At 23.4% G+C, this 14,564-nt stretch overlaps 3 protein-coding genes across 7 annotated transcripts; 1 reads left to right on the top strand and 2 right to left on the bottom strand.

Moving 5' to 3' along the window:
- Window positions 1-65: 65 nt before the first annotated feature.
- Window positions 66-7,452, bottom strand: Hecw (Hecw ubiquitin protein ligase). Of its 3 annotated transcripts, none has more exons than XM_031919787.2 (9): window positions 7,282-7,452; window positions 5,512-6,798; window positions 4,882-5,172; window positions 4,470-4,668; window positions 3,855-4,390; window positions 3,434-3,771; window positions 3,164-3,364; window positions 2,116-3,075; window positions 66-1,988 (listed from the first exon to the last, which is right to left on the bottom strand). In XM_031919787.2, exons 2-9 carry the CDS (start codon window positions 6,754-6,756, stop codon window positions 1,895-1,897), a joined length of 3,864 nt encoding a protein of 1,287 aa, XP_031775647.1. In that variant the 5' UTR covers window positions 6,757-6,798; window positions 7,282-7,452; the 3' UTR covers window positions 66-1,894. The 3 variants fall into 3 exon arrangements, with proteins under 3 accessions (XP_031775647.1, XP_012348812.1, XP_086766581.1); XM_012493358.2 differs by having other exon boundaries at window positions 66-1,977; XM_086910455.1 differs by lacking the exon at window positions 4,882-5,172 and having other exon boundaries at window positions 66-1,977.
- A 747-nt stretch (window positions 7,453-8,199) lies between these two features.
- RpL32 (ribosomal protein L32) lies at window positions 8,200-9,393 on the top strand. 2 transcript variants are annotated; one of them, XM_003698396.4, is made up of 4 exons: window positions 8,200-8,369; window positions 8,564-8,676; window positions 8,785-8,937; window positions 9,193-9,393. In XM_003698396.4, exons 2-4 carry the CDS (start codon window positions 8,584-8,586, stop codon window positions 9,349-9,351), a joined length of 405 nt encoding a protein of 134 aa, XP_003698444.1. In that variant the 5' UTR covers window positions 8,200-8,369; window positions 8,564-8,583; the 3' UTR covers window positions 9,352-9,393. The 2 variants fall into 2 exon arrangements, with proteins under 2 accessions (XP_003698444.1, XP_086766580.1); XM_086910454.1 differs by having other exon boundaries at window positions 8,282-8,415.
- Window positions 9,394-9,965: 572 nt separating this feature from the next.
- On the bottom strand, window positions 9,966-14,424 carry LOC100872351 (cytochrome P450 6k1). Of its 2 annotated transcripts, XM_012493363.3 has the most exons (6): window positions 13,901-14,424; window positions 13,577-13,815; window positions 13,248-13,478; window positions 12,891-13,168; window positions 11,882-12,071; window positions 9,966-11,774 (listed from the first exon to the last, which is right to left on the bottom strand). In XM_012493363.3, the coding sequence occupies exons 1-6, from the start codon at window positions 14,311-14,313 to the stop codon at window positions 11,617-11,619; spliced, it is 1,509 nt and encodes a 502-aa protein (XP_012348817.3). In that variant the 5' UTR covers window positions 14,314-14,424; the 3' UTR covers window positions 9,966-11,616. The 2 variants fall into 2 exon arrangements, with proteins under 2 accessions (XP_012348817.3, XP_086766579.1); XM_086910453.1 differs by lacking the exon at window positions 13,248-13,478 and having other exon boundaries at window positions 13,901-14,401.
- Between the last annotated feature and the right edge of the window lie 140 nt (window positions 14,425-14,564).

Below are 14,564 nucleotides of genomic sequence, written 5' to 3'. Positions count from 1 at the left end.
ATTATAATTTTTACATGAAAAAAGTTTGGAAACTATGTATAAGGAAAAAATAATAATATTTAATGTAACATAACAAAAGAGGCACATTTTATTTTCTTTAACAATAAAGAATCTCACACACTCATGATTCATTGTAAATATTGTGTTTTCTATGATTATAATGTCCAAAACTTATACAATACATACTAAATACTATAATTTGCCATGCTATATGACTAGTTTACAGACATTATAAAGTGCAACTTATTTTCAACAATCACATAATATTATTATTTCCATTTAATAAATATTATTTTTATTATATTAATGTTGTTATTATTAATTATCGATATTGTTATCATCACACAAAATCAAACAATCATTTAAATAAAATTTTTAAGATAAATAATATACAAAAATGATTTTATATTTTATATTTAATAATGTAAGTTATTTATTTTATCCATGTTTGTAAATATTTAATATTTCATTTTGAATTCTACAAGTAATTTTATTAAATTGTCCTTTAATACAATTTTGTATCAGAAAAAATATAAATAAAGTTTTATTAGTTCTTGCAAATTACAGGAATCTATATATTTTATTGCATATATGTTCTTCTTTTTTATTTTAAGATAAGAAACTAAATGATTTATAGACGAAAATTTTTTATATTAAAATCACAAAAGCAAGATTAAAGTTCAAGAGCTAGAGTAAATTTTGAAGCATAAGAGTATTTAAATATTCACAATTTTTCAAGTAATATTATAATATTATAATATTTTTGTAGCATAAGTTTTAAAATTAGTTTTAAAATGTTAAATAAATGAAATTAATATTTTATGTATCAAAAAAAATTCTATAAAATGTATATATTAATATTAAATATGAAATAAAAGACTGAATAATAAATTATTATTCATGTTACTTTCATTGATTTTATATTTTTCACATACTATTTATATTTTTGTTAACTATTCATTAACTTCAAATAATTTTACAAATAATTAATAATAAATTGAAATTTTTATCTTAAGCTAAAGATAAATAATATAAAACATATTGAAAGAATGTTTATAAAACTATATGATATCTTATAAAAAGATATTTTTAAATATTTATTATAATAAAAATTTTTTGCTTTATAAACATTCTTCTTTACAAAACATTCTAAGTTAATTATGAAAATATTAAATAAATTGATATGGAATGTCTAAAAATATTGAAGAAGTAGCTGCATAATTTAATATTTAAAAATATAGACTAGAAATCAGTATACCTATAAATTAAAAAAACAATAGAATAGCTACATTACATGTTTTTATAAAATGCGACAAATTTTATAAAAAATTTAAAAGAATATTTTTATAAAATAAAGAAAAAATTTTTTGTTTTTATAGAAATTATATTAAATAAATCATCTATTCTTGTATCAATTTCAAATTTAATTTTTGTTCTATACTATACCTACAATATGTGTGTGTGTATTCTTTCAACATTTTTTATAACCATCGATATTTGAATAAAAGTAATTGCATATATCTATGTCTAAGTATTTTTTTTTGTAATGTATTAAATCTATAATTTTTATATAAGAAATGTACTGCGCGAATTATTATTTAATTTTAATATAAATAGATTACAGCAACATGTATACAATATTTTAAAATTTTCAAAATATGCGCAACACTGTTTCTATTAAATATATACATTTTGATACAGTTTTGATTGTAGTGATTTTAAAAATCCAATCATGAGTTTTTAAATATGAGAATAATCATGTATTATGAATAATCATAATGTACCTTTAAATCCATAATATTTCCATTTCATTCATAATATTTTTCTTATATCTTATGTTCTTGCTGTAATCATAACAAATTGTTTTATTCTATTCCAAAAGTATTTGTTTCTTCTACAGCCAATAAAAGTTTTTCATATAAAATTTCAGGTGTAGGATATGGTGGAAGATCCAAACGATTGAAGCATGTATGAGCTCTGAAAAATATCTAGTTTAAAAAATAATATTACCAAATAAATGAAACAATAAATTATCAATAAATTTGAAAATTATCAACATAGTAATTACATAAATAAAATTTTATTTAATTATTTTCAAAATAAAAATATTTATACCTGGGTAAACTATTTGGTCTTCCCCATTTTTCAATGCAAAATTTTCGTGGTCCTGTAGATCCACGTAAAGCTGCAAATCCTTCATATGGAATGCTTGATGTTCCAGTAACAAACTGTAATAATCTCAATCGTTGTTCATTAGTAAATCGACTTATACTACTCCAAAACCATTCTACTACTGGATGAGCATCGTGATAACCACTCCTGTATTCTGTATGTGTTCTCCAATCATTAAGATCAATTTCTGCTGCTCCAGCTATTACTAATTCCAATTCTCGTGCATCAAAGACTGATACTAATCGTGGATCTACAACTTCATAAAATCCACGAACTAAAGATTCCGTTTGTTCAGCAATACCGCGTTCGAGTCTCCAACGTACAACTCTTTCAAGATATTCTTTCTTATTTTTCTCTGTAACAGCAATATTTCTACCTCCTGGTTTTAATTCACGTTCAGCTACTCGTCCGAGAAGTTCCTCTGTGACCGAAAAAGTTAATTCCAATGGTTCGATACTTATATCTCTTTCTTTAATCCACATTAAACTTTGATGGAATTCTTGATCTAAACTCTCTAAATCACTTAAACTTGCTGGTATTCTCAAAAGAGCTTTGTAAAATGGTCTCGTAAAAAAGGCATCTAGCAAATATTGATGAACTAAAGCTAAGCCTAAAACTCTGCCTGAAAATCTGAACCAATCATGATAATTATCTACGAAAGCTGACATTGGCGATACTTGTACAGTATAAGTATCATTAGCAGAATATTCAAATAACCCATAATAAGGATTAAAAAGTTCTCGTGACAGATGAAAGAAAAATTCACGGGATGGACCACCATAATCTACACCTTCTTCCTCATCAAACATAATTACTAATTTACTTTTTTGTAAATCCTTTTTTGAAGCAGCCATAATGCGAGTAAAAGCGTCTTCTAAAAAATGTTCTCTTCTAATGTGCAATCTACATAAAATATGAAAAAAACATATAACATATTTATTTAAATAAATATATTTTTATCGTTTTTATAGCTTTTATTATAAATTCTTACTTTAATTTTCCTGGACCTTGCCCATATCCTTTACTTTCTAATTTCCTATAAAATGTTCTAAGTTTAGCTTCAAAATCTCTTCTGTAGGGAGCCGGAGCTCTAGCAGAAGCTCTTGTTAAACCAGGTGAAGCATGCGGACTACCTAGTGGAGATCTGCCAACGTTTCCAGGTACATATGACATAATTTCTTGCTCAAATAAGCTGTAATAACAAATTCAATATTTATATTATTTCATTCTTTATTTTATTCAAAATAAAATTATATTATACCTTAATAATAATGCTAGAGGTACATCATGTCCTAATCGTTGCAAAGCAGTTGTACCTTCAATTCGTATTGTATTTACTTTTTCTCGAAGTGCAATATTTTGTCCCAATGCTGAATGTCTTTCCTTTAAAATATCCATTATATTAGGTTGACGCAAAAAAGCAACAACTTTGTCATTATAAGCTACAGGTATATCTGGTATAGTTGTAATAGCTGATTGTTGAGGTCTAGGTGGTGGTATTGGTGCTTCATCTATTAATGTTCGTATGTGAATTGATTCTGTAGGCAATCTTGGATCAATAAAAGATGTTGCTTTTCTAGCATGACAAATGAAAAATCTCTGAAAATATAATTATTAAAATAATGTTTTACTTTCACAAAGAAAATTTTTGATAAACAAATTTTTAATCATAATGTATTTACTTTGCCTGTTCTATCAAGTTTTGATTCATAACCTCTTGGAAGTTCCTTAGCTGAATCAGCAAAAAAATTTATTAATGCTACCAAATCTCTGTTATGTTCATATCTTGGAAATACTGCAGTATCTCTTCTAATTTTGCTAATCATATGTTTTAAACTAGGATTACGATTATATAATTCCACTGCTTCTGCATGGCTATGTAATACTGTGAAAAAATCGGGCCTTGTTAAAAATAATACTGGAGGACTCATACTAATATCGAATGGTTCAGTTTCATTTCTTTCAATTCGTTCATTCGTCCGTTCAATATTCTCGAAATTATTTCCATTTGTATGTTGTGAACTAGATGGTTCACGATCAATATTGTCGGGTCGAGAAATGGTTCGACGAACACTTTGATAACGCCTATCTAATTGCTGTCTTCGAAGATCGCAACCAGTGTTTCGTGTTGTTAAACTAGGTCTTTGCCAAGTTGTTGTTCGATTAATATGATCTATATAGAATACCCGACCATGACTGTCGATTCTTGCTTCCCATGCTACAATAATAATGTAAAATTTATTTTCTTAATTAGATTATAATGTTATAATATATAAGTTATGATAGATTTATCTTACATGGAGGTAAAGGTTCCTCAGATGATAATGGTACATTAGATGTTTGGCACATCGGTAAGGGACGTAATGGCTTCGGACGATGTGTAGGTGTAGGTGGACATTCTAATTGATTTGTTAAATTGGATATTGGTCTTTCTAATGGTCTAGGTGGTCTTGGTGAACTCAACAGTGCTATACTTTTTGTAACAGCTCTTCGTGACTAAAATATTAGATTAAATATTTAAATATTTAGTAATTCAATATAAGTTAAAAAAACAATAAGTTAAAAAAAAATTAATAATAATAATATAATAGATTATACAAATACAAAAAACTTTATATAAAATATATAAGACATCAATATTTATTTTATGTATAAATTGTAAAATTATATTTATCAATTAATTGTAATGCATATATTTCATTAAATTACCTTTGAATTAGAAGCTTCATCAACATCTACAATTTCAAATCCAAAACAATCTTCAGGGTGCAAAGGTGCAGAATATTTTTGAGGATGTCTTTTAGGTAATTCTGGTGGACCAGTTGGCAAAGCATTACTTCTATGCAAAAGTTTGTGAGTTACCCGTGGTGGTAATGGTGGAGGATTTGGATACAATGTTTCATATAAACCTTCAGGAAATGAAAAGCCTTCTGTACTTCGCCATAACTGATAATATTCCACACCTTCTTTTGTTACAATACCATTTGTATCACATGGTCTCTGAAGTAAAATATATATTTCATAAATTTTAATTTTAAAACAATTTTAATTTCAATATATTTGATACTAAAATTTAATTTATAAATTTGAAGGAGTGTAATATTAATCTATTTATAATTGTGAAATGGAAATTACATATATTGCACATGCACATATAAAAGTGCAAAAGAATATAGATTTGCATATATTAAATATTTAATTATTTGATTCAATACAAAAAAAAACATTAGATAAATAAATAACATTAAACACTGAAAATAATAATAAAAAGCTAAGTTATTTATTGTGTTATAGTAATAAATTCATATAATAATAAATTTTTGAATAAAATAACTGCACCTTTTTGGTCCCATTATGACCTAAGATTGCTTGCTGTGATTCTGTATCAGAATTGCTTGCATCACTACTATTTGAAGAACGGGGTTCTATTTCAATGCCTTGTGCTTCCTCTAAATGATTTTTTTTAATCGATGATGGTTCTAATAATGCTACAGCATTTTCTTCTAGCTCAGTTTGTTGAGCACTGGCAGTTTCAGATAGATTTTCTAAAATTGGCAGTTTAAATGGTTTCTTTGTAATATCGTTACAATGTACTAAGTCTGTCAAAGTGTTCTGTGATTTTGGCACACTTTTAGACATATGTGAACTACCAGCTTCACTTAATATATTTAAATTTTCACTTGTCTTATTATTATTTTCTGTGAAATTTAATGATTTATGTGCATTAGCAATATCATTAGTATGTGTTTCATTTATCGAAGTGCTCAGGAATTGTGATTGTTCATCAGAACTGCATGAAGCTACATCTTGTAAAGGTAAACTGCAAGCACCTTTTATAGAATCTCTATTCTGAGTACTAAATTGAGAACTAAATTGTTGTGAGACATTATCATCATTGTTATTATGTCTGTCCCCTGCACTTTGTTCATATTGCGATTCTGTACTACTAGATTGTAAATCTTTATTAAAAAATTGTTTCTTTCTAATCATGTTTTTGGAAGATAAAGGCAGTTGTTCTACAAAACTGTTTATCTTTCCAGAACTACTATCTACACTTCCCAGAAAACACTTTTTCCTTGTTAAATTTTTATGAGACAATAATATATGTTTCTGATTTGAATTATGTATAATATCATCATTCAATATATTTGGAGCAACAATAATATTATCAGTTTCACATCTTGATGGTAATACTGCTATATTAGCAGATTTGGAAATTATATTTTCTTTATTACATGTTGATTCACAACATGCATTTGATTCTTCAAGTAAATTCAATTCTTGAATATTAATTACTTCTTCAGAAGATGCTTCTTGTTGCTGTAAACCATTTTCATTTGATGCACAGATTACATCTGATGACAATGAAGCATTTTCATTTTGTTCTATAAAATCATTTTTAACACCTGACATAAATATTTTTTTATTACTACTTCTTATAGTAGTTTCCACATGATTTACCGTAGTTGAAGATCCTTCATTTATTGTATCAACTGTTAATAATGTAACAGATTGTTCTTCAGATTCATTTTCTTTATTATCTTCTTCACAAGCTATATTTTTAACATTAATCTCAGATGGCATGTTTTAAAACATAGTACCAATCAATTATATTTTTCTATATTGCTGTAAATGGGAATACAATTTCAATAGAATAAAATTATAAATAATTATATATAATAAAGATATCGATTTAACAATAAAACTAAAAAATGTATGTCAAGTGAAATTAAAACTATATTTAATATAATTCTTTATGCATATATTATGTATATTAATTTTTATTTTTTTCAAGAACTCACGGTAATATAATAATATTAAACAAAATTTTTTAATCTAATCTATATATAATAAATATTCGAATATATATCAATTTACGGTACAACTATCGCAAGTCATGTAATATTCTGTACTTGATATTTGAAATTAATGTCATTTAAAATCATTATCATTAAATATAAAAAAAAATTGCTATATTTAATTATAATAATAAGTAAATAAATAATTTATGATACAATTTCAAAGGAAATAATTTATTAATATTTTAAATTTTATATAAACTAGAAACATTATATCATATTAAAATCTTAATATATTGGTACTTTTTACCTGCATATGTTACATTGTTTTAAGTATTTTAAAGAAAAAACCCCGGTAAAACCATTTTACGTCACATTTATCTGTTCACTCTCATTATTCATTATACAAATTCATTACAGAACGCGTTGCCTTGCTTTGACAGAAAGATATAGCAGACTGTATCTGGTAACTTTTCGTAATGTCACATATATTGGATTTTTACATATGAATAGTAGATATATTTTAGTGGCTATTTGCTTTAACATATGATTAAAAAATTATTATTTATTACTATTATTCTATCTATTACTATTTTATTATTTACAAATAAATTAAAAATTTTTTATTTTATTTTCTAATAAATATTAATATTTAATTTTGTATTATTATAAAGAATAAATAATATTTATATATATTATATAATTATATATATATAATTTATATATTTTTTTTATTTTTATAAAATAAAGTTTTATTATATAAGAAATACAAATTAGTATTTGAGAATAAAATTGTACATAGCAGTAAGCAAAACAATTTAAAAAATTTATAATTATTTATTAAATAATTATCTTTATATAATATAAATATAAAGATAAATTAAGTAATCTTAATAGATAATAATTAATAAATATAGTGCGTTTAATGAGATATTATTATATATAAATAAAATTATAAAATCTAAAAAACAACAATGAATTTCCAATCTTAAAATATTTTCTATTTAGAAATGTATTATTAAAATAATTAAACTTTTTAAATTAAAATAAAAAAAATATGAATTCAATTTAAAAAAACATTTCTTAAAAATACAATTCATTTAAAAATAAATTAATTTAATCTTCAATCAATATAAAAATATGCAAAAGAATATAGCAAAATCAATAATACTAATTCTGAATAATTCGATAACCAATAGCAAAAGTCATTATTAAATGATATGGTTCATTTTCATTTAGTTTTATAAAACAGATTTAGTTTCTTCGTATATGTTACTAGATTTTCTTTGCGTCTTTATTTTTAATTCCCCATAACGATGCTCTATCTGTGGTATTACTATACATATTATTAGTTCATGTTGAACATAACCTTTTTCATTCGGTGTGTAATAAAAGACGGTATGTGAATTATAGAAAATCCAAAAACTGAATGAAAATCATCTATGTAATATAAAACATATATGTATTAATTTAATATAGATAAATAAAGAGTGATTGAATATATTATATTTTTCTTTTAAAATAATTTACTATTATTGTTTTATAATTAACAAATGTGATAATCTAGGTTATCTTTGTATTTTTAATTTCAGTCTTGTAATTCCTTATAAAAATGGCTATTCGTCCAGTATATAGGCCTACAATTGTGAAAAAAAGAACAAAAAAGTTCATTCGTCACCAAAGTGATCGTTATAGTAAATTAAAGGTACATTATTCATTATTATTTATGAACTTTTAGCATGTAAAAAATTTTGTAATTTCGAAGATTAATTTGATATACATATAAATATATGATGATGAAATAAATTTTCAGAGAAACTGGCGTAAACCTAAAGGTATTGATAACAGAGTTCGTAGGCGTTTTAAGGGACAATATTTGATGCCCAATATTGGTTATGGAAGTAACAAAAAAACTCGTCACATGTTGCCAACTGGTTTTAGAAAAGTTTTGGTACACAATGTTAAGGTAAATAAAATTAAATAATTTGAATAATTAGTAAAAAATGATAATGTTATTTATAAATTAATAAAAATTGATAAAAGATTATGTATTTTTATTTTCTGAAATAATATATTTTCATATGTTAGATTTTTTTTCTTTTTATTAAAAAAAATATCTATTTTACTTATTTTTCTGTAAAGAATATTTTTTTTATAATAAATTAACTAATTTTTAGTAATTATAATAAATGAAATGAAATTTATTTTTTTTGATTTACAGGAACTGGAAGTTTTAATGATGCAAAACAGAAAATTTTGTGCTGAAATTGCTCATGGTGTGAGCAGTAAAAAACGTAAATCCATTGTTGAACGTGCTCAACAACTTTCAATAAGAGTAACTAATGCCAGTGCAAGGTTACGTTCTCAAGAAAATGAATAAAAATATTCTTATTTGATTTAATAATAAAATATTTAAAACAAATATTTATTACTTTTAAATTTTTCTTTTAATATTTGTTCCTTTATACTATAACAAAAATACAATTTTATAATATTTTACAATGTTAAAATCATAATTGATTTTTTCCTGTATTTCAAAAATACAACTAACATTTAATTAGCGTTATCTTAAAAATAAAATGATGGCATATTGTTATTGATAGAAAAGTAAAATTTGTAAATAATTTTCAATTAGTCCTATTAGTCATACCATCTCTTTTGAAAATGCTGAAATTTTTTATATACCGACGATAAAGAAGTTAATTTATTTCTCAAAGATTTATCAAAAAATTAATTAGAAATCATTTTGTAAGATCTTATCTAGTCCATGATTATTCATAGCCATAGAAGAATTATTAAAATTACTTCATCTATAATGAATAGGAATTATATATTTCGAAAAAAAAATTGCACGCATAAAACGAATCGCATAAATTTTTTTTAGAAATTCTAAGATAGAAATTTTTAAATTTTATCAAATTTCGACTTTGTATTAAGGAAATATAATCGAACAAGAGTTGGTATGTGAAATTTTTCTAAGAATTCCAGTAAAAGTTTTTATGGTATTATACATATATTATTTATTTGTGAAATACTTTTTACATAACTATTATAACTATTTTTTTTTTTAATGTTTTATATATTATTCTTTTTATCTTATTTATCTCTTTAGAAAATTTTTGATCATTTAATTAAAGAAAATTATAATATAAATATTTAAAGGTATATTTTTTGATTATTTTATTTAATTTTAATTATGATATTTAATATATTTTATTCTTTTTACATATTTATTTTTTTTACACTGACATTTTCAAGAACTTAATATTTTATAATTATTTTTTTAAATCTTATATATTAAGTGTCAATCCTTCCAAATATTTCAGAAACTGATATTTGATTATATGAAATTTTTAGTGCTAATATAAGTATATACAAGTAGTATAGATCAATAATATAAAGTAATATAAATTAATCATTAGATTAAGAATTAGTGTAGATTAGATGAGATCATAATATTAGTCCATTATTTTAATCATATAAATTATTTTATTTATTTAAGAAGAATACCAATTAACTAGATGTTCCTAAATTCAAGCAATATTTTTACGAAAACTTTACGAAGTTATGACTTTATTAACGAATTATTAATAAAAAAAACGCGTAATCAAGCCGTAATGTTGAATATATACCGCCGGACGAACACGAATAAATTCAAACAACATATATTGAAGGAAATCTGTTAAATGTAATAAATATTTTTTATCGAAAAGAAATTATAGAAGTATCTTTTATTAAATAATTAATAAATTAATTAATTGCTATTATCCTTCTATATTTATCCTCCTTTGTTATTTTTTTTTTTTTTGTTATTCTCATTCTCCCCTATGGTCAGTTTTCCATTGCATCTTCCTTTGTCATCCTCTTTCTCTCTTTTTTGATGATTTTCTTCTTTTCTTCTTCTTTATCTTTTTTCTTCTTTCTTTTCTGTCTTTGCTCTATTTTGTCATCTTTCTCATCCGTTCCTTGTAATTGTAATTTTTTGTTATTTTCTTCTACGCTTCCTTTGTCATCCTCCTCTTTTTTCTTTATCTTCTTTCTCTTATGCTTCTTTATCGATTTCTCTTTCTCTCTTTCTTTATTAATTTCTCTTTCTTTTTCTTTTATCAATTCTTCCTGGTTTATCATTCTCTTTTATTAATTAGTTATTTTTATCACTCTCTTTTCTTTCTTTTCTCTTCCAAATTTATATTATTTATCGTTTATTTGTTAGAAATATTCTATATATGTCTTTTTATATAATTTGATATTATTCGTTTTAAATGATGAATTAATTTGATTGTAATATACACAATATATAAAGAAATCTTTATAAAACATGTATTATATGTTGCTGTAGTAATATTTCTATTTGCTCTTCAATTTCAGTTCAAAGAAATGTCAATATAAGGAAATTAGTCATACAGGAAATTTTGTATTCTTTTTAAAGCTGGATTAAATATTCTATATTTGTTAAGTTTGTATTATTATTATTATTATTATTACAAAATTTTATTTATTTTTGCGTTATATAATATAATATTTAATATATATATGTATATATATAATATAATATTATAATTTTTATTATAAAATGTAAATTAAATATAAAATATTACATAAAATGTAAATTATTTGCAAAGAAAAATTAAAATGTAAAATTTTTTTATATTTTTGTTAAATTTAAACTAAAATCGTTTATTGGTGATACAAAAATATTACGAATATCAAGATCACCTTTGCATTTAGAATTTAATGAAATTTCATAATTTTTAATTATAGTAATCAAACCAATAACAGATTGCAATTGACCCATTCGAACTCCTATAATAAATATTTCATTGTAGTAAATATTAGTAAATATTATAGTAAATATAATAATAATAAATATTAATAACATTATTGTAATAATTTTATAAGTATCAATTTACCAATGCAAACTCTTGGTCCTTCTCCAAATGGCATGTATGTACATTGCTTGATATTTTCTTTATTTTCATCACTGAATCTATCAGGATCAAAACGTAGAGGATCTAAATGATATTTTGGATCATAGTGAAGTGCAGTTAGAGCTATGAAAACTGATGTTCCTTTCTCTATGACTATATCAGTTCCTGGTATCTAAAAAATATAAAATAATTGTTATCCTAAAAAAAATAATTGTTTTATTGTTATTTTTAATCAAATATTGAAAAAAAATATTAATTTTTGTAAGTAAGTCAAAAGTATTATAAAATTTTATTAATTTTATTAATTCGATAAAAAAAAATAAAAAAAATTGTTAATTTGTTAAAGAAACGTTATATAACGAATGAAAATTGCAGGCATGTATTTTATAATCGCAAATCTTATAATCTCATATTAAAAGATATTCAGATAGTATGCAAATAGACTTGTAATAGCTTTTTAATAGTGAACAAAATATTTACATTTTTTTTTTTCATGAATCTTTTATTATTCAAATTCATGCATTATTTATTATATTATATATATCATTGTGGAAGAAAAATAATAATTATAAAATCAAACGAATTAAACACAAAAATTGAAAATAGCTGGAGAAGAAAGAAAATATATTCCTATGAATATATATATGAAAAAAAAAAATCTATTAATACAGTGAATTTTCATTCTGAAACATATCTATAAGCAGATAAGTAGATAAAGATCTATTTATCTGTAATGTTTGTTTGATTATATAAGTCTTTGATTATGCTTTGATTACATACGTTTTATTTATATTATATAAAAAAATAATATGTAATAAAAATTTTAAAAAATTACTAACAAAAGTTACAAAAATGTAAATATTTTATATAAATTTGAAAAATAAATTTTTAAAAATAAATTTCTTAAAATATATATGTTTAAAATAGTTAATAAATAATTAATAAAATAGTTAAGAATAATAAAATTAATTCTTAACATCTTAATTCTTACCTTATAATCCGACACAGCAATTCGATCGATAAGTGGAGCCGGAGGATAAAGTCGTAGAACTTCTGATACAACTTGATGAAGATATTTCATGTTTTGAACACCTTCGTAAGTCATTCCATGTTCCTTTAATTTCTCATTAATTTCTTCTCGTGTCCGTTTTTGAATTTCTGGATGTTTAGCCAGTTCATAAAGCGTAAAACATATAGTCGATACACTTGATTCACGTCCAGCAACGAAGAAAATTGCTGATTGACTTAACAATGCATCACCCTCGAATTCTATATATAATAATTATGATTTTTTAAATAAATAATATCAAATATTTGAATATTTAATATAGAATATTATTATACTGACTGAAATCTTCATCTTGCTTGTCATTTTTCAATTCTATTAAAAAATCAATTAAATCTTCTCGTTTACTTTTAGTTATTTCTCTAGTATCCATGGAATTCCAAAATACTTTACGAAAGAAATTTGTCGAAGTTCCTAACATTCTAGTATTCAAAAGTAACGAAAGTTTTGGAAAGAAGAACGAAATAACTAACTGAATGTTACGAAAAAATGTCATTTTGAGTCCTTTTTGAGCTTTTAAGAGAACAAAGAAATATAATGAGATAAAAATCATCATATATATATATGTATATGAAAATAATATAATCTTCCGAATATTTTTTAACAAATACCTTCTTCATAAAATTGTACTGTTTCAGGATTGAATGAATTTACTTGAATTCCAAAAGCAATAGAAGATATGATATCAGTGGTATATTTTAAAGTAACATCTTTCATCATGATAGTTTTCGTTTTTGTGCCGTTTAAAAATTGGTCATCTAAATATTTATTCATCGAATTGGCAGTTTCAACCATTAAATGGAACAGTTTTTTCATTTTTGCACTACTGAACACTGGTGACAATTTAGTCCTAATAAAAGCATCAATTAATAAAATCAATTCCTCGATATCTCTTAATAAATACTATTTCGATAATGATTTTTAAATATATTTACCTCAAATATTTCCATTGAGGATTCTTCAATGAAAAAAGACTTGTATTTCCAATTTTGTCTCCAAATGATCGAATCGTAAAACTGCGATTCGGAAAATAATTGAAGTCTTTAATTAAGATTTGTTTTATTATTGCTGGATCTTTTATTAACAAGAATGGTTTGAAAAATACGTAAATTCCAAGAATGCCATCGTTTTCGGAACTTTTTTGGCATATATCACCTATCACGTAGGCCGGGGGTTTTTCTAGATCTAACATCTTTTTTACGTTACCGAACAACCAGTGACCAGGTACAGTAGGAACACCTCTTCTTTGCCAGTAAGTGCGATTGTACTTTATATATAAAATCAGGATTATTACAAGAAAGGCAATCGAAATAACGATTGGCATAAATAATGAATTTAACACTGCCATAATTTAATAAGTTAATGCTTCTAACTTTCTTGAAGAACTGTAAGAGAACGAAAATATCACGTACTTATATAAGTAGAATTGAAAAGATAATTAGTAAATGTACTGTTTCATAGCATAGTGCATATATATATATATGTATATTATACTTCTCTTTGATCATGTAATCTTATTTACATGATTTACGTTTCTAGTTACTATATTTTTATTTAAATTTTTATTTCTATTCTGCCTGATATTATTTTGTAATAAAT

The sequence above is a fragment of the Apis florea genome, unplaced genomic scaffold (genome assembly GCF_048593485.1).
Source record: "Apis florea isolate Af1SG1 unplaced genomic scaffold, ASM4859348v1 contig_3184_pilon, whole genome shotgun sequence".
Lineage (NCBI taxonomy): Eukaryota > Metazoa > Arthropoda > Insecta > Hymenoptera > Apidae > Apis > Apis florea.
This window is presented reverse-complemented; position numbering and strand designations above follow the sequence as displayed.